Source organism: Myotis brandtii, unplaced genomic scaffold (assembly GCF_000412655.1).
Source record: "Myotis brandtii unplaced genomic scaffold, ASM41265v1 scaffold115, whole genome shotgun sequence".
NCBI lineage: Eukaryota > Metazoa > Chordata > Mammalia > Chiroptera > Vespertilionidae > Myotis > Myotis brandtii.
This window is the reverse complement of record NW_005353967.1, coordinates 13,880,512-13,896,320: the sequence shown is the minus strand read 5'-3', so window position 1 is coordinate 13,896,320 and position 15,809 is coordinate 13,880,512. Positions and strand designations below refer to the sequence as shown.

At 40.9% G+C, this 15,809-nt stretch overlaps 2 protein-coding genes across 7 annotated transcripts in view; both read right to left on the bottom strand.

Moving 5' to 3' along the window:
* The window catches only part of CDK7 (cyclin-dependent kinase 7), a 19,549-nt gene extending 16,376 nt beyond the window's left edge, over positions 1 to 3,173 (bottom strand). For 4 of the 6 annotated variants that reach the window (XM_014549344.1, XM_014549339.1, XM_014549336.1 and 1 more), the window contains exons 1-2: positions 2,963 to 3,162; positions 2,600 to 2,659 (exon numbers count right to left, since the gene is read on the bottom strand). In XM_014549344.1, the coding sequence (XP_014404830.1) occupies positions 2,600 to 2,659; positions 2,963 to 3,028 (126 nt within the window). In that variant the 5' untranslated portion in view covers positions 3,029 to 3,162. Of the gene's footprint in view, positions 1 to 2,599; positions 2,660 to 2,962 lie in introns of all 6 variants that reach the window. The other 2 variants (XM_005857974.2, XM_014549352.1) reach the window with 2 other exon arrangements.
* A 2,779-nt stretch (positions 3,174 to 5,952) lies between these two features.
* MRPS36 (mitochondrial ribosomal protein S36) lies at positions 5,953 to 9,385 on the bottom strand. The gene is made up of 4 exons (XM_014550545.1): positions 9,380 to 9,385; positions 9,225 to 9,288; positions 7,444 to 7,631; positions 5,953 to 6,922 (listed from the first exon to the last, which is right to left on the bottom strand). The coding sequence occupies exons 1-4, from the start codon at positions 9,383 to 9,385 to the stop codon at positions 6,905 to 6,907; spliced, it is 276 nt and encodes a 91-aa protein (XP_014406031.1). The 3' UTR covers positions 5,953 to 6,904.
* Between the last annotated feature and the right edge of the window lie 6,424 nt (positions 9,386 to 15,809).

Below are 15,809 nucleotides of genomic sequence, written 5' to 3'. Positions count from 1 at the left end.
GGAGACATATGTAATACTCTTTGTAATACTTTAAGCAATAAAAAAAGTGTTAAGTTATTTAGACTTAATGAATGTGTTTGTGTAATACACACACATGCATACTTAAAAAACTCAGCTACAGCAAAAACATTTAACAACTAATATGTATTTAGTATTAGTAATTAAGAAGGAAGTGTGTAATCATTAATCAAAAAGGCAAAAGTAATATAAGAAAGAATCAAGTACCTACTATTCCTTGTCCTTTAAGTTTTTGAAGTACATATTCAAAGCAACTCAAGCCCTGGCCAGTGTGGCTCAGCTGGTTGAGCTTTCTCCCATGCACTGAAAGATCACTGGTTCGATTTGCAGTCAGGGCACATGCCTGGGAGGCAGCCAATTGAAGTTTCTCTCTCACATTGATGTTTCTCACTCTCTCCCTCTCCCTTAAATCAATAAAAACATTTTTTTTTTAAAGAAGAACTGCAGTGGAGAAAGACTATTTTATTATGAATGGCACCACCCAAGAGAAAGGGAAGCTAATACTTAAAAGCCCATACTCCCTGATGGCATGTAGGTTACAGATTATATAGGGCAAAATGATAGGACACTGTGGGTTAGGAGTTAAGGCTGGTGTTGGGAGCTGATTGGTTGGAGGGGAGGTAAGGGTTAATACATAATTTCTTCAGGTCTTGAGGTCTGCTCTGGCATCCCTCTATCTAGTTTCACAGAAAGGTAGCCAGGGGGTTATTCTACCTTAGGTCTCAGGAGCTGAAACAATTTAGGTCAAGATATTATCTTCAGCTTACGGTAACAGAAACACATACCTTGTAACCCTTAATCAAGGTATGACCATCGTTTCTGGCTGCTTCAGAATGACCAGTAAGGAAAAGGGCTAAGCTTATAGGGCATTCTGTAAAGAAACTGAATAGAGTGCTGGCATACATATTAGGACCCTTGGTTTCACTGAGTCACCTTGAAGGGGTAAAAGTCTATCCCAGAGAAACAGGATGGATTTTACCCTAATTTATGTTAACAGCAAGCAAACAAAAAACCCCACTTGGACTTTCAGACAACTATAGAACTCAATATGCCAATAGTTTGAAGAGATTGGATCAGTCAGTTAAGTGAATACATTTTTTAAAATTTATCTTTGTTGTTGAAAGAAGTGAATACATTTTTAACGAGTGTCTACAAATGTACCAGCCATAGTGTCTAAGTATGATTTGAATGAAAGTAAGTAGACAATAAACTCAGAGATAAAAGCATTTCAGGTTTTGATAAATGCTATGAAGATAACAGAGAAATATGGTAAAGAAGACCAGGGGAGGAGGGAGGCACGCCTGTTTTAGCTACAGTGACCAGCAAAGGCCTCTAGGTGAAGAGACATTTGAGTGTGATCTAAGTGATAATTAATCAGCCATGCCAAGTTTCAGAAGAAAAATATATTAGCCAGAAGGCAGAGCAAATGCAACAATCCTGGGGCTGGAATAAATTTCGTGTTCAAGGAAAAGAAAGGCAGTGTGGCTTGAGTATAGAAAAACAGGAGAATTGAAAAGATAACTTTAGAAAGGGTCAGGAGAGTTGAGGGTTTTACAAAGGAGTAGCTGGTGCTGGATTATAGAACATAAACTGGAAAACAAGATGAGAGACGTCAGAAAAGGTAAGGTGGAGGGCACTTACCGCCTCAGCAAGTCTTGAGCAGCGAGAAAAACAGCCTCTCCTTGAGAGGGTTACTGATTTCAGGGGCACGGGAAAGAGAATCCACCCGCAGCAGGACACCTGGACTTAACGCCTCGCTTTAGCCATTACTACCCACACCATCTTGACAAGTCACCTCATGGCTCTCAGCCTCAAGAACCTCAAGTGTGAAATAAAGACGCTTACTTTACCAGGCTATTCTGAGGGTTAAATGAAAAACGTTGGTGAAAGCGCCTGGCATACAGAAAGCTAGCTGAATAGGACCTAAATTTCTTGAGTGGATGCAAATAAAAGAGATACTAAAACCAGTTTTAAAAACACATGCACATCCATGTTGTTAATGTCGGTGAAAGCCTTTTACGGTAAATCTGTCCACAGAAAATAGATACGATACACAAAGTGGAGGCAAGTGAGGCGGAAATAGCGATCCAGGGAGATAATGACATTAAATGGTTCGTTCCGAGGACCTAGCGGATTGGCAGTTATTATCCCCTTCGCCAACTTCTGAGTTTAAAGAGCCAGCATCCAGCTTCGCTTTCATGTCAATGTCAATTAACGGCACAAAACCCTAGTTCAGCCCTGGCCGGTGCGGCTTCCCCCGGTGCACGGACGGTCACCCGTGGGACGGGAGCGGGTGGCGGGCTCCATCCCCGGTAGGGGGCGTGCAGGAGGCAGCCCACCCTGGTGTCTCTCTTTGATGGTTCTCTCCCTCCCTCCCCCTTCTTCTCTCTAAAAATCACTAGAAACCCGTTCAACCCGAGTTCTCTCTTGGAACACAAGACACGAACAAATTCTGCTTCCTTTGACAATGACTTAAGGAACTCATCCGCGGAGCAAGGCCTAGACTAGTAAAATGGCCAGCCCCCAACTCACACATACCCCCGTCTCCCCAGAGACCCAAGGAAAACAAACGGCAACTCACCTTCTTGATGGCGACGATTTGGTTGGTGTTCTTGTCTCTGGCCTTGTAAACCGTGGCAAACTAGACAGAAAAGCAAAAATAACCCAAGCGCGTGGGAAGATTGTTTGTTTGTGTCTGCCTTTTTACTTTAGGTTTTGGGAAGCCAAGAATCAAGGGTTCCAGGAGCGGACTCCGGGCGGCTGGAAGCGTGGGGGGCAGCCCACGCCGCTTCCTGTCTGTGGCCGAGAAGGGAGAGGGCCGCTCCGAGTGGACAGGGGGGCAGCGGCGGCCAGGCCAGCGGCCAGGCCAGCCTCGGAGGGCACGGGAACACCGGGGAAGACGTGGGGCGACCCGGCGCTCTGCCCCGAACCTCGAGAGCCTCACCTGTCCCTCCCCGAGGAAGTCCAGCTTCTCATAGCGCTTTGCTCGCGACTTCACGTCCACAGCCATCCGTCACGCGAAGCCCGGCGTCAGCCGTAAAGGGCGAGCTCCCGGGACAGAGGGAATTTAAAGCTACTTTAAAGCCTCCAACAGCCACTTCCGCTCACCAGGCTCCGACGCTTTGTTAGCCCCGCCCTCACTTCCGGGGTGGGCGTGGCCCTGCTAAGTAAGTTCGGCCCCAAGGAGGCTGCGCGAAGCTGGGCTCCTGGGCTGTTCTGCGCAGCTCCCCGCCCTCTCACGTGCTGGCCTGTTGGTGCCGGAAGCCGGGTGTTTTAGGGTGGTGCCCACGCGTGTCACCTTGTTACCGTTTTAACTTAGATTATTTTCTTAACTACCGCGGCGGGTCAGCGTTCTGCTACGGTTCTGAGTCCGGAATTTAATAGGTGTGTGTGCGTGTGGCAGGCTCGGCCTTCTCCCTCATCTCCCTTTCTGGTTCTAGGTTGTGGGTGTTCTGTCGCTATGGTTGCTATGGACGCCTGGCCCCGCAGGCTCAGGTTACTTAGACGCCTGCCCACTTCTTCAGGGCTGGTCAAGAGGCGTTCATATTAGTCCAGTGCTTTTATGAAGAAGCACACGCAGGGAAGCAAAATCCAAGTCAACTGAAGGATTTTGTGCTGTGGAACAGACTTATGGTCATCAGTGTTCTACTCCGTGAAGTGGAAATAATAGACTACATCACAGGTGGTTGTGAGGATTAAATGAGACATGCAGAAAGGGTGACATAGTAAACGCTCAATTAAGTGTTAGCTGTGATCAATACCCAATTTCCTCATGAGTTTTCACACAAATTAACAAATTATACATATTAATTCATTTATTCAATAAATATTTATTGAATATGCTAGGCTCTGTTGTAGACTGAGAAATGAGCCGGAAAAAAAAAAAAGACAAAGATTCTTGCCTTCAAATGGGAGTAGTTAACAACCAAGTAAAATATGTTATGATTTTTAAAATGCTATGATACACAGTTATAAGTGCTATAGAGATAATAGAGCAGGGAAAAGAGAGAGATATTAGGCTTTTCAGTTATAAATATGATGGGACAAGACAAACATCAGTTTTGAGCAGACAAATATGATCCGTCCATGTTTCCAAAGGTCCACTCTGGCTGTTGTGAGATCAAACTTGGGGTGGGGGAGGTGGCAAGGAAAAGGCCAGGTAAGGAATTACTGTGGTAATGCAGATGGCTGTATTAGATGGTACCAGTTTTTCTAGCCAGAAGGATTTGCTGACAAACTGGATGTGTTGGGTGAGGAAGTAAGGAAAGCATAATTCTAAGGTTTTGAACTGGGGCGTTTGACGTTTGTAAGACTTGAGAATCCTGACTTTTCAGTTATGTTGCCAAAGGCAGAATACCAAGGCTCATAATTTAGTAAACATAATATAGTGTAAAGATTGAGTCATTGCAGTGGGTCTAAACTGCCCACATTGACTCCTAGGCCAAATATTCAATCAGTAGATATATAACTTGGGCAAATGATTTAACCTTTCTGTCCCTAGTTTCCTCCTCCATAATAGGACCTAATCATTGGGTTGCAGCAAGGCTTAAGTAATTTCACACTCTAAAAACCCTTAGAAAAGTGTCTGATAGTGCTCAATTTATGTTAACCATTACATAACTATTGTTGGTCACCTCCCAGCTCTTTTCACTACTTGGGTCTTTATTGAGCTCTGATATGTTCATAGGCAAACTTCTCATACGCAGAAAACACACCATCTTTATCACTTAATTCTTAATTTTTTACTTGTGGCAAGTCATACCTAATGATCCATGGTGTGACATGACTTGGCCAAAGTTCCTTTTGAAAGACATCACTGTAACAACTAATTTCACTTTTAGTAAAAATAAGCTAAGTAGTGAGCTAAATTTGATGGTAGCCCTGTGAGGCTTGAGTGTGCTATGGCATAAACGCACTTTCACACATTGGTAGTAGCCATCTTCCAAGATGGTCCCAATGATTCTTGCCTTCTAGTATTAATGAACTGAGTAGATTCCTCCTACAATGAAACAGGCTGTTATATGGGACCAGTGGAATATGGCAGAAAATGTAACTTCTGAATTTAGGTCATAAAAGGCATTAATGCTTCTGTCTTTGTATGCTTGGATGATTTACTGTGGGGGAAGTCAGTCAACATGTCATGAATTTGCTCAGGCAGCCTTGTAGAGAGGAACTGAGTCCTCCTGTCAACAGCCAGCTTCATTTGGCTTGCCAGCCAAGTTAGTAAGCCACTTTGGAAATAGATCGTCCAGCCCCAGTCAAGCCTTCAGATTAAGTACACCCCCAGGTAGCACCTGATTGCAACCTCATGAGAGACACTGACTGAGCAGATCTGCTCAGCCAACCTGCTCAGGAATTCCTGACCCAGAGAAAACATAAGCTATTAAGTGATTATTGTTGCTTTTAGCTACTAAGTTTTGGGGTGACTTGTTACAAAGTAATAGATAGTACTGGAAAGGAAAACCTAAAGGTGGCCCTCAGACAGATCCAGTATTAGGCCCACAGTATTACTCAAGCCACTCTTTATTACCTGAACCCACTGTTTCTGAAAGTAAAAAAGTTTGCCCTGGGCTTCCTTTTACTGAAAAAAAAAAAAGTTAAGGGGGTGGGAAAACAGTGGTAGTTTTAAAGAAAAATCTTCCAAATAAATGTAAATAACACACCAAAAAAACATGAATTTTGTATTTTTTGAGTCACCAAAGCAGTGTATTGTTAGCACCAAACCCTCGCCTCAAATTTGAGTTGGGCAACATTTTTACCACAACACAGAATTTGCAAGAGAAGCAGATCAACTCTAGAATAGTGAAAACAACAACAACAAAAGCAGATTAACCCATAGGCAACTGGGCAATACTCAACAATTCTACTCATCTATTGCTTACAAGCTACCTTTACTATGAGAGATGACTTCTTTAAAGCATATTCTAGAAATCATTAATGGTATGGAAGAGAATTTATTTAGCTTTGTGAGGCTTTACTTTCACAATAATATACCCTTGGCACAGGAAGACCCTTTAAGTCTCATAAATTGCCTAACAAAGTAAATATTTACGTTGACTTAATGAAGCTTTCAGACATTAAGTTTGAGAAAGTTAATGATTAGCACAATTGCATACATTATCACAATCCAAACAGTAAACCAAAGAACAAGATTTTCTTAACACCCCATAAAACATAAGAAATAGCAATTTCTACTCAAACATTATACCTCTGCTATATTTTGATCAGATTTTATACTGGCTTTTTTTTCTTTCTGAAAATAGCTTACTATTAATCTTTTGTGTTAACTCCCTAGTCTTAATACCCAAAGGTCACTGGATATACCTTGGCTCTATTTTTATTTAGTGTAGGATGTGTTTACTAAGCCGGTTATACTCCAGTAACTTTGTGAATGAAAAAAATGCTAAGAGAATTAACAAATAATGGAGTCATTATTTCACATATCCTCATCTAATTTCAGGAAAATCACTTCCAAAAAGCAATTCTGCTTGAGAAACTAATGTCTAAACAGAAACCAAAGAAAAGTGAAATTATGGGAAATCTATGATGGTTTATTAGACATTGTGTGCTTTTAATAGTTAAACACTGGTAATACTTGATAATAATCAAGAGTAAATTAATAGACTAACATTTTTAAATGTGTACTTTAATAAGTATAAAGTAAATAAACAATTAGGTAAGCTTGTGGAAAAGCTGCCAAGATACATAAATTAAGAAATACAAGTGTCTATCTAAGTTTTCTATATTTCTTTCTTTCTTTTTTTTTTTTTACAGAATATTTGTTAAAGTTGTTTAATGTATAATTTCTCATTAGTCATTTTGGAAGTCCTTTATTGTAAAGATTATTCTTTTGTTTGATAACAAACAGCAGCCACAGTGTCAATGATTATTCAGGACCTCCACGCTGAAAAAGAAAAAATAAAACAAGATTAGGTGTCAAATTTACAGAAAAAATGTTTTCATGGCCACTATACAAATTTACACTATTTTAAGTAAATGATCTTTAGTTTTTTAAAACAATTTCAGATTTTCTCATTGCTTTATGGCACTCATAGAAATGTTATAAATAATTTCAGATCTGGAAGGGATTCAGGTTGATCCAGATCAGTGGTCCTCAAATTTCCTGGTCTCAGAGCTCTTTACAATCTGAAAAATTGAGAACCCTCATGAGCTTTTTTCTAATGTGCTTACGTTGATTGCTTCTACACATCATACTTCTACACATATATTTCTTCATGCATGTAAACTGAGGGCTTGGACATGGTTTATTTCTCATAGTCCTGGCCTATCAGACCATCCGTATCTTAATTATGGACACACCATGACAAGACAATGGGAAAGGCATGTAAATCAGCATATGAAATTCCAAAAGCCAAAAACGTTAAGGTGTTTTGCATAATATTGTGATAAACACCAACAACATACTTGGATATATTCGACTTCTTCTTGAGACACAGGTTTCCTTCTGTATTTCTGAGGTAATGTTTTTATTATTTCTGCAGTGTCTGGTGGACCCTGATGCATCAGCCAATCTGACGATTTACTTCCCTTAGAATGCTGTGAAATTGAAGAAGAGTGAGATGGTACTCCTGTTGATCTCACAGCTTCTGATACTGAAATTTAAAAAATGTAATTAGAGAAATTGTTCAGGTGTCTTAAAATACGATGTTGTGTTCTCCATTATTGAATAATCTAGTCATTCTTGAAATAAGTATTATAATTCTGAGAGGTATTAGAGAGTAACTTAGTTGGGTAGCTATATGTAAGTTCATAAAGTTCTTAAAAAAAGGAGGTAATATTAAACGAGTGAGTTACTAAATTGAACAAATTTATAAAATAATGAAATTTCTAGGTAGTGGAATTCAACCCATATAGATAACCTACATTACTTAAGTTTTGTCATATGGTGGAATTTACAGGTAATATCTTACAATGGGGAATAAGAATTTTGGTAACTATAGATGAGATTAGTTTTCTCAATACTTTTCATCAACTATATCTTAATTCAAGAGTTACAATAAGTTAAAAACATCTGTGTAAAATTTGTTAAAATTCTCCCTGAATTAAGGATCAAATAGCTTATAATAAAGACAGAGACAGAGGATCTGGTAAAAAAGAGGGGTCAGAAAAAAACAGGACTTGTTCAGAATCTTTAGTTACTTTATGATTACTAAGGTTTATAGCAATCAAAGAAACATTAACTGATTGAATGGATAAATGAGTCAATGAAAGAAAAGGTGAGCTGGGAGAGAAATATGAAAATGGTTATTATCCCTCACAATATATGCAAATGTAAGTGTGTGAGATTATTCTAAAGCAGGGGTCCTCAAACTTTTTAAACAGGGGGCCAGTTCACTGTCCCTCAGATCGTTGGAGGGCCGGACTATAGTTTTAAAAAAAACTATGAACAAATTCCTATGCACACTGCACATATCTTATTTTGAAGTAAAAAAACAAAATGGGAACAAATACAATATTTGTATTTGCATGTGGCCTGCGGGCCGTAGTTTGAGGACCCCTGTTCTAAAGGATAGAAGGAAAAAAAGGTAGAACAAAAATTTCCCTGTATAAACTCAATATCATTAAAAATTCAGAGACTTCTATTGAGTCATTACCTTTTTAAATGGAATAAGTTAATTTCTACTTGCATGCAACCTAAGGTACATACCACTTTCTTTTTTTTTTTTTAATATATTTTTACTGATTTCAGAGAGGAAGGGAGAGGGAGAGAGAGAGAAATATCAATGATGAGAGAGAATCATTGATTAGCTGTCTCCTGCATGCCCCCTACTGGGAAGCCCACAACCTGGACATGTGCCCTTAACCAGAATCAAACCTGGGACCCTTCAGTCTGCAGGCTGATGCTATATCCACTGAGCAAAACCAGCTAGGGGGTTATGTACCATTTTCATCTAAGCTACCGAATCTACCTAATTTTAAAATGAAAAATATTGCCTATAATAGGATATTCATGTATAAATATACATGTACACCTTTGAAAAAAAAATGCCTTGGTCAGGTAGCTCAGTGGGTTAGAGCGCTAAAGTTCGATCCCAGTCAGGGCCCATACAAGAATCAACCAATGAATACATAAATAAGTGGAACAACAGAATCAATGTTTTTTTTTCCTCCTCCTCTCTCCCCCTCCCCCATCCTCCCTTTGAAGTCAATAAATGAAAATTTAAAAAATCTAAAGTACAACTTACCATCTAGTTTAGGATGGTCTCTTCTGTTAGGGAACCTTATTAATGGAGTATGTGGCTTGACTACCTAAAGGAAAAAAAATGCATAAAAAAGATGAAACACTAAAATAAACTCATTAACTATATATACAAGAAAATCTACTGAACCACATAGATACCTTCATTAAAATAAAATACCTTAGTATTTGACAGCAATTTTTATTTTTTTAGCAATTTTAAATTTTACTATTTTACTCTTCCCCAACCAGGAAAGCTGGTCTATGAATTATTAACTTGTTTATCTTATCTGCTATTCATAATAACTTTGTACTTTATACATCACATTTTACTGTACTCCCAACTGACCTCAAAGACAACCCTATGAAAAAGATGACATTGGTTTTATGTTGTGTGACTTATATATCACCCTGTTGATTGGTAAGAATTGGAAGTTTCCTGACTTGTATTGAGTGTTTTTCCCCTACTCTGTTACTATCTAGCAGTTTAGAATAGGACAAAAAACATATTGAAAATTAGGTAATTAAAAAGATACTTTTTCTGAGTAAAAAAGTAACGTGTTCTGTGTAAAAAATTTGGAAAAATTGCAGAAAAGCACTAAGAGGAAAACTATAATCCCAAAAGCCACATAAAACAGGTTTAAACATTTGATAATCCTTTTAGTCTTTTTCCTATATGTACCTATGGAAATACATACTTTTCATTGCCCTAATTCATCATGCCATTTCCATCCCCATTCAATCTCTGCCCAACCCCACCCATTTCCATGCCTCCCCTTTCATCTGACTGCTTATCTTTTTTTTTTTATAAAATCTTTATTGTTCAGATTACATTTGTTCCTTTTTTTTTTCCCCCATAACTCCCCTCCTCCCAGTTCCCGCCCCACCCTCCGCCCTCACTCCCCACCCACTGTCCTCATCCATAGGTGCACGATTTTTGTCCAGTTTCTTCCCGCATCTCCCATTCCCCTTTCCCCCCCAAGAATAGTCAGTCCATTCCCTTTCTATGTCCCTGATTCATTATAATCACCAGTTCATTCTGTACATCAGATTATTTATTCACTTGATTCTTAGATTCACTTGTTGATAGATGCATGTTTGTTGTTCACAATTTGTATCTTTACCTTTTTCTTCTTCCTCTTCTTAAAGGATACCTTTCAGCATTTCGTATAATACTGGTTTAGTGGTGATGAACTCCTTTAGCTTTTCCTTATCTGTGAAGCTCTTTATCTGACCTTCAATTCTGAATGATAGCTTTGCTGGATAAAGTAATCTTGGTTGTAGGTTCTTGGTATTCATCACTTTGAATATTTCTTGCCATTCCCTTCTGGCCTGCAAAGTTTCTGTTGAGAAATCAGCTGACAGTCGTATGGGTATTCCCTTGTAGGTAATTGAGTCTCTTTCTCTTGCTGCTTTTAAGATTCTCTCTTTGTCTTTTGCTCTTGGCATTTTAATTATGATGTGTCTTGGTGTGGTCCTCTTTGGATTCCTTTTGTTTGGGGTTCTCTGCGCTTCTTGGACCTGTAAGTCCATTTCTTTCACCAGGTGGGGGAAGTTTTCTGCCATTATTTCTTCAAATAGGTTTTCAATATCTTGCTGTCTCTCATCTTCTGGCACCCCAATTATTCTGATGTTTGTACGCTTGAAGCTGTCCCAGAGGCTCCTTACACTATCTTCGTATTTTCGGATTCTTTTTTCATTTTGCTTTTCCGGTTGGGTGTTTTTTGCTTCTTCGCATTTCAAATCTTTGGCTTGATTCTTGCGCTCCTCTGGTCTGCTATTGGGTGTAATATTCTTTATTTCCGACCGTGTATGCTTAATTTCTAGTTGTTTCTTTATCATAGCATCGAGGGTCTCATTAGTTTTCGTGAGGCTCTCCAGAAGTTTATTGCAAGCCCTCAAAATTGCGTTTTTTAGCTCTATATCCTCCATTTCTGTCATGTTTTTTTGTCTCCGCATTTTTTATGCTTTCTTGGTGCACCCCCTAGTGGTCTTTGTGCGCAGTCTTGTTCTAGTTGAGCCTTGATTGTTGTAGTTAATACTAGAGGGATTTGACCACCAGGCCGACTGGCTGTGTGAATCAGCTGTGTCTGCCGCTGAAAACTTCTGTCCTCTGGGGAGGTGCTAATCTAGCCTTTGCCTGAGGCAAACCGGCAAATGGCTCTGTGCAGGGCTTGGGCGGGGCGGGATCAACAGGGCAGGGCGGGCGGAGGGAGCCGTTATGGTGCCCTCAGTCCTGTTCCCAGAGGCTCTGCTTCTCAGAACCCCCGGAACCGCTGCAAACCTCGGAGGGAAAGCTGCCTTCCAACTGATGCCAGACACTCCCGCTTCTCCCGTTTGGGTCCGAGTCCCCAGCGATTCGCCCGTATCTGGAGCTCAGAGTCTGAGACTCCCCCCTGACCGAAAACGACAACCGCGCTCTCAGCCACCAGCCCGCTTTGCGCGCGCACCTCCGCACCTGAGTTTTTTCCACACTGCGCCTCCTCTGAGCCTCGGTGTGCTGTTATTTTTCCTTCTAGTTGAAGAGTCTCTCCTCAGCCAGCCTTCCTGTGGTTCTGGGTGATGTCCGTTCCGTCTTTTAGTTGTATTTTTGAAGTGGTTGTTTGCGGCAGCAGTCTCCGGTGTTTACCTATGCCGCCATCTTGATTCTCCTGACTGCTTATCTTTTAAAACAGCTCAAATGTCACTCTGCTCTAAGAAACTTCCCCTGATTCCAAAATCTGATATTTCTACTTTGTGTTTCCATGGTATCCTGAACATCTTAAGAATACTGTGCAGCAGACAGATAAATGAGCCACTGATGTACAGGAGAGCTAAGCTCCTGGAAAGGCAGAGTTAGAGAATTAAGCACTTCTGCAGCGGTGCCTGATACATAACATAATAAGTGCTCAAGAAACATATGCCAAGTGAGTGAACAGACTATTTGTATGGTAGGCCTAAGTATATAGACACACACTTAACAATACAGGGGTGGGCAAAAGTAGGTTTACAGTTGTAATACAAATACCTGATAAATAAATACAAGAATAAGTTGTATTTTCCATACTCACAACTGTCAACCTACTTTTACCCACCTCTGAGGTACATCAGAGAGAAAGAATTCATTTCAACATTGCTTTTGAATACTTAAAACTATAACGCAATATGCCCTTATAGGCTAAATTCCCACACTATTTGGAATCCCCCTTTTTAAAAAAATACATAGCCAGCCTGATGTAGCTCAGTGATTGAGCACTGACCTATGAACCAGGAGGCCACGGTTCAAGTCCTGGTCAGGGCACATGCCTGGGTTGTGGGCTCGATCCCTAGTGGGGGCTGTGCAGGAGGCAGTCAATTGGTGATTCTCACCATTGATGTTTCTATCTCTGTCTCCCGCTCCCTTCCTCTCTATGAAATCAATAAAAACATATTTAAAAAAATAACTAAAAATACATAAAAGTAGAGAGAGTAGGGTAATAAGCCCTGATAAACACATTACACAACTTCAACAGTAATACAGTCATTCTTATGTTATCACCCTTCCCCCTACAAGGGGAAAAAATTTGATAATTTGGACTGCACTAAAAAGAAAATAAAGATCTTCAACACATCAAGAAAAAAAATCCAAATTTAAAAATACCAACTAGTTAAAAAATTTCATAATAGACCAAAGGTTAATAGCCATATTATATACAGAACTTATAAGCATAGCAAAATGGGTAAGAAGTCTTCACAAGTAAAGAAATGAAAATAGCTCTTAACCATATGAAAAGATGGTTAGTCTCACGTATAATAAGATACAGTTAAAAGTACATGGTAATATTTTTCAATTAGATTTTTTGTTTTTTGTTAATCCTCACCCGAGGATATTTTTCCATTGATTTTTAGGGAGAGCGGAAGAGAGAGGGAAAGTCAGAAGAAACATTGATGTGAAACACATCAACTGGGAGGAGCCTGCAACCAAGGTACATGCCCTATCTGCAGGTTGACACTCTATCCATTGAGCCAAACTAGTTAGAGCCATCAATTAGATTTTAATGTACAAGTTGGATAACACAAGACTGTTGGGAAGGCTGTAGGGAAGCAGATGTTCATTCATTGCTAAAGGAATGCATCCTATATAATAAAACCCTAATATGCAAATCAACCAAACAGCAGAACTGGTCGCTATGACATGCACTGACCACCAGGGGGCAGATGCTCAATGCAGGAGATGCCAGAAGGGGAGTGGGCCTAAGCTGGCAGGTGGACACCCCCCGGGAGGGGGCCCAGGACTGCGAATACATACTAGCATGTACTGCTTTGTATTATGAATATCTGAGTCAAAATCTTTGCAACTCTGTTAGGAGACAAACCATTCCTTATTGTATACCTCAAAGTATATTTTTTTCATGTATCAGTAGTTAGTTCTTTACTATTACTGTATATTGTTCCATTTTAACACATCTACCACAATTTGTTTATCCCGCTAATGGACGTTTGATTGTTTCTGGTTTGGGGGCTGTTATGGATAACGTAGCTATGGACATTTTTATTTTTTTAAATATATTTTATTGATTTTTTACAGAGAGGAAGGGAGAGGGATAGAGAGTTAGAAACATTGATGAGAGAGAAACATCGACCAGCTGCCTCCAGCACACTCCCTACTGGGGATGTGCCCTCAACCAAGGTACATGCCCTTGACCCGAATCAAATCTGGGACCTTTCAGTCACAGGCTGACACTCTATACACTGAGCCAAACCGGTTAGGGCTGGACATTTTTATATGAGTCACTTTTTGGGTATATGCAATCATTTCTCTTGGGTATAAACCTAGGAATAGAATTGCTGGGTCAAAGGGTAGGTGTGTTTAACTATTAGAGATTGACAAGTTTCCCAAAGTGGCTGTACCATTTTATATTCCTAACAGCAATGTATGAGGGTTTTGGTACTTCATTTGGTACTGTCAGTCTTTTCTATTTTAATCATTAGATGGGTGTAGTAGTACTTCCTGGTTTTCATTTGTATTTTCCTGGAAAGTAATGATATTGAGCATCTTTTCATAGGCTTATTGCACATTTGGATAACTTCTTTTGTGCAGAATCATTTTTTTACCCCATTTTAAAATTGGGATATATATATTATGATACCAGTTCTTTGACAGATGTTTGCCATATCCCAACAGAATCGTTAATTAGTTAATGCTCAATAACTACCCAATAAATGAGTAAATGAGGCTCTGTGGAGAGTGGCTACAGTGTTTGGACAGGTTCAAGCCTCATACTAATGAGAGGGCACAGTCCTCTCATTGCCACGTGCAAGTCCCAGCGTGGAGGGCAGAGCCCTCCCAGCACAGTTATAGCCAACAGCTATAGTTGTAAGCTTGAACCTATGGTCCGAACACATGGCCCCACGTGCCTGAGTGATGTGGGCTTGATAGAGTTCAGGTGCATGTAGCTGAGTAGGATCGAAACCCATGAGAATGTTGTGAACATCTTGACCACGCCCTTACAATGCCTCGTGGAATCTGGCTATAAAATAAAGACACAGCTTGTAGTCCGTGGCGCTGTCTCTCCATCCGGGAGCAGCGTCCCACCCAGACCCAGCTTTTATTCTCTTGTCTGTCTTTTCTCCATCCTTCACCGCCCCCTCTCAGGGCCACTGAACCTGGCTGAGCTGGCATGGCAGATAAGGCGCCCTGGGGCTGAGTATGCCATGGCCGTGCCAGCTTGCCACAAGGCTCATTTGTTGCAATGGGACTAAAAGACTGGGACCTGGGATTATCTTTCAGACTGACACTTTTTAAAAAAAAATCTTCACCTGAGGACATGCTTATTGATTTTAGAGAGAGGGGGACTGGAGAGGAGAGGGAGGGGGAGAGAGAGAGAGAAAGGGAGGGAGAAACATAGATGTGAGAGAAGCATTGAGATGGGTTACACCTCCCGAGGGTTCCCCACTGGGCATCAAACCAGCAACCCAGTCTGTGACCTGACCAGGAATGGAACAATCCAACCCACAACCTTTCGGTGCAACTAAGTCACACCAGACTGACACAATTTTAAGAAATACACTTATGCAAAGAGAAAAGCACTTCTCATATCAAAGTTAATAATACAATAATACACTTTGAGTTGAAAAAGATGATGTACACCAACCACCAAAGTGGAGGTTATGTCCCTTAATGGCCAATGTCACCCCTCCTATTTAAGCTGAGACCACAGCTGGAAGAAAAGCTACCGGGCGTTAGTAACCAACGTGTGGGTTAATGTGTGGTTCCTCCAGCTGCCATCTAACCTCAAGAGGAAAAAGCAGCTTGGGAACCCAACACTAAAACACGTATTACGGTTCATCTTTTTTCTTTTCTTCATCCCCTCCATCCGGCCGATAACCAGACATTCGAGTCGGTGGGGGAGAACCCGTCCGGGTCAAGGGCGCCGCCAGATCTGGCCCATCCCCAAGACCTTGAAGGGACACCAGGTCAGGGCAGGGCTGGCTTCCTTTCCCTCGCCCCTACCGCCTCTCTCCGATTGGCTGAGCCGGGACGTCGCCGACTATGCTAGACGCCGATTGGCCGGGCGACAGCGGCCGCCAAGCCCCAGGCTCCCAGGAGGCCAACGAGGTCCTCGCGGAGGAC

Coding starts and splice junctions, on each gene's coding strand:
- MRPS36 (XM_014550545.1), bottom strand. Junction 7,632..9,224: donor AGACCATCCTAAACTAGATG/GTAAGTTGTACT, acceptor TTTAAATTTCAG/TATCAGAAGCTGTGAGATCA.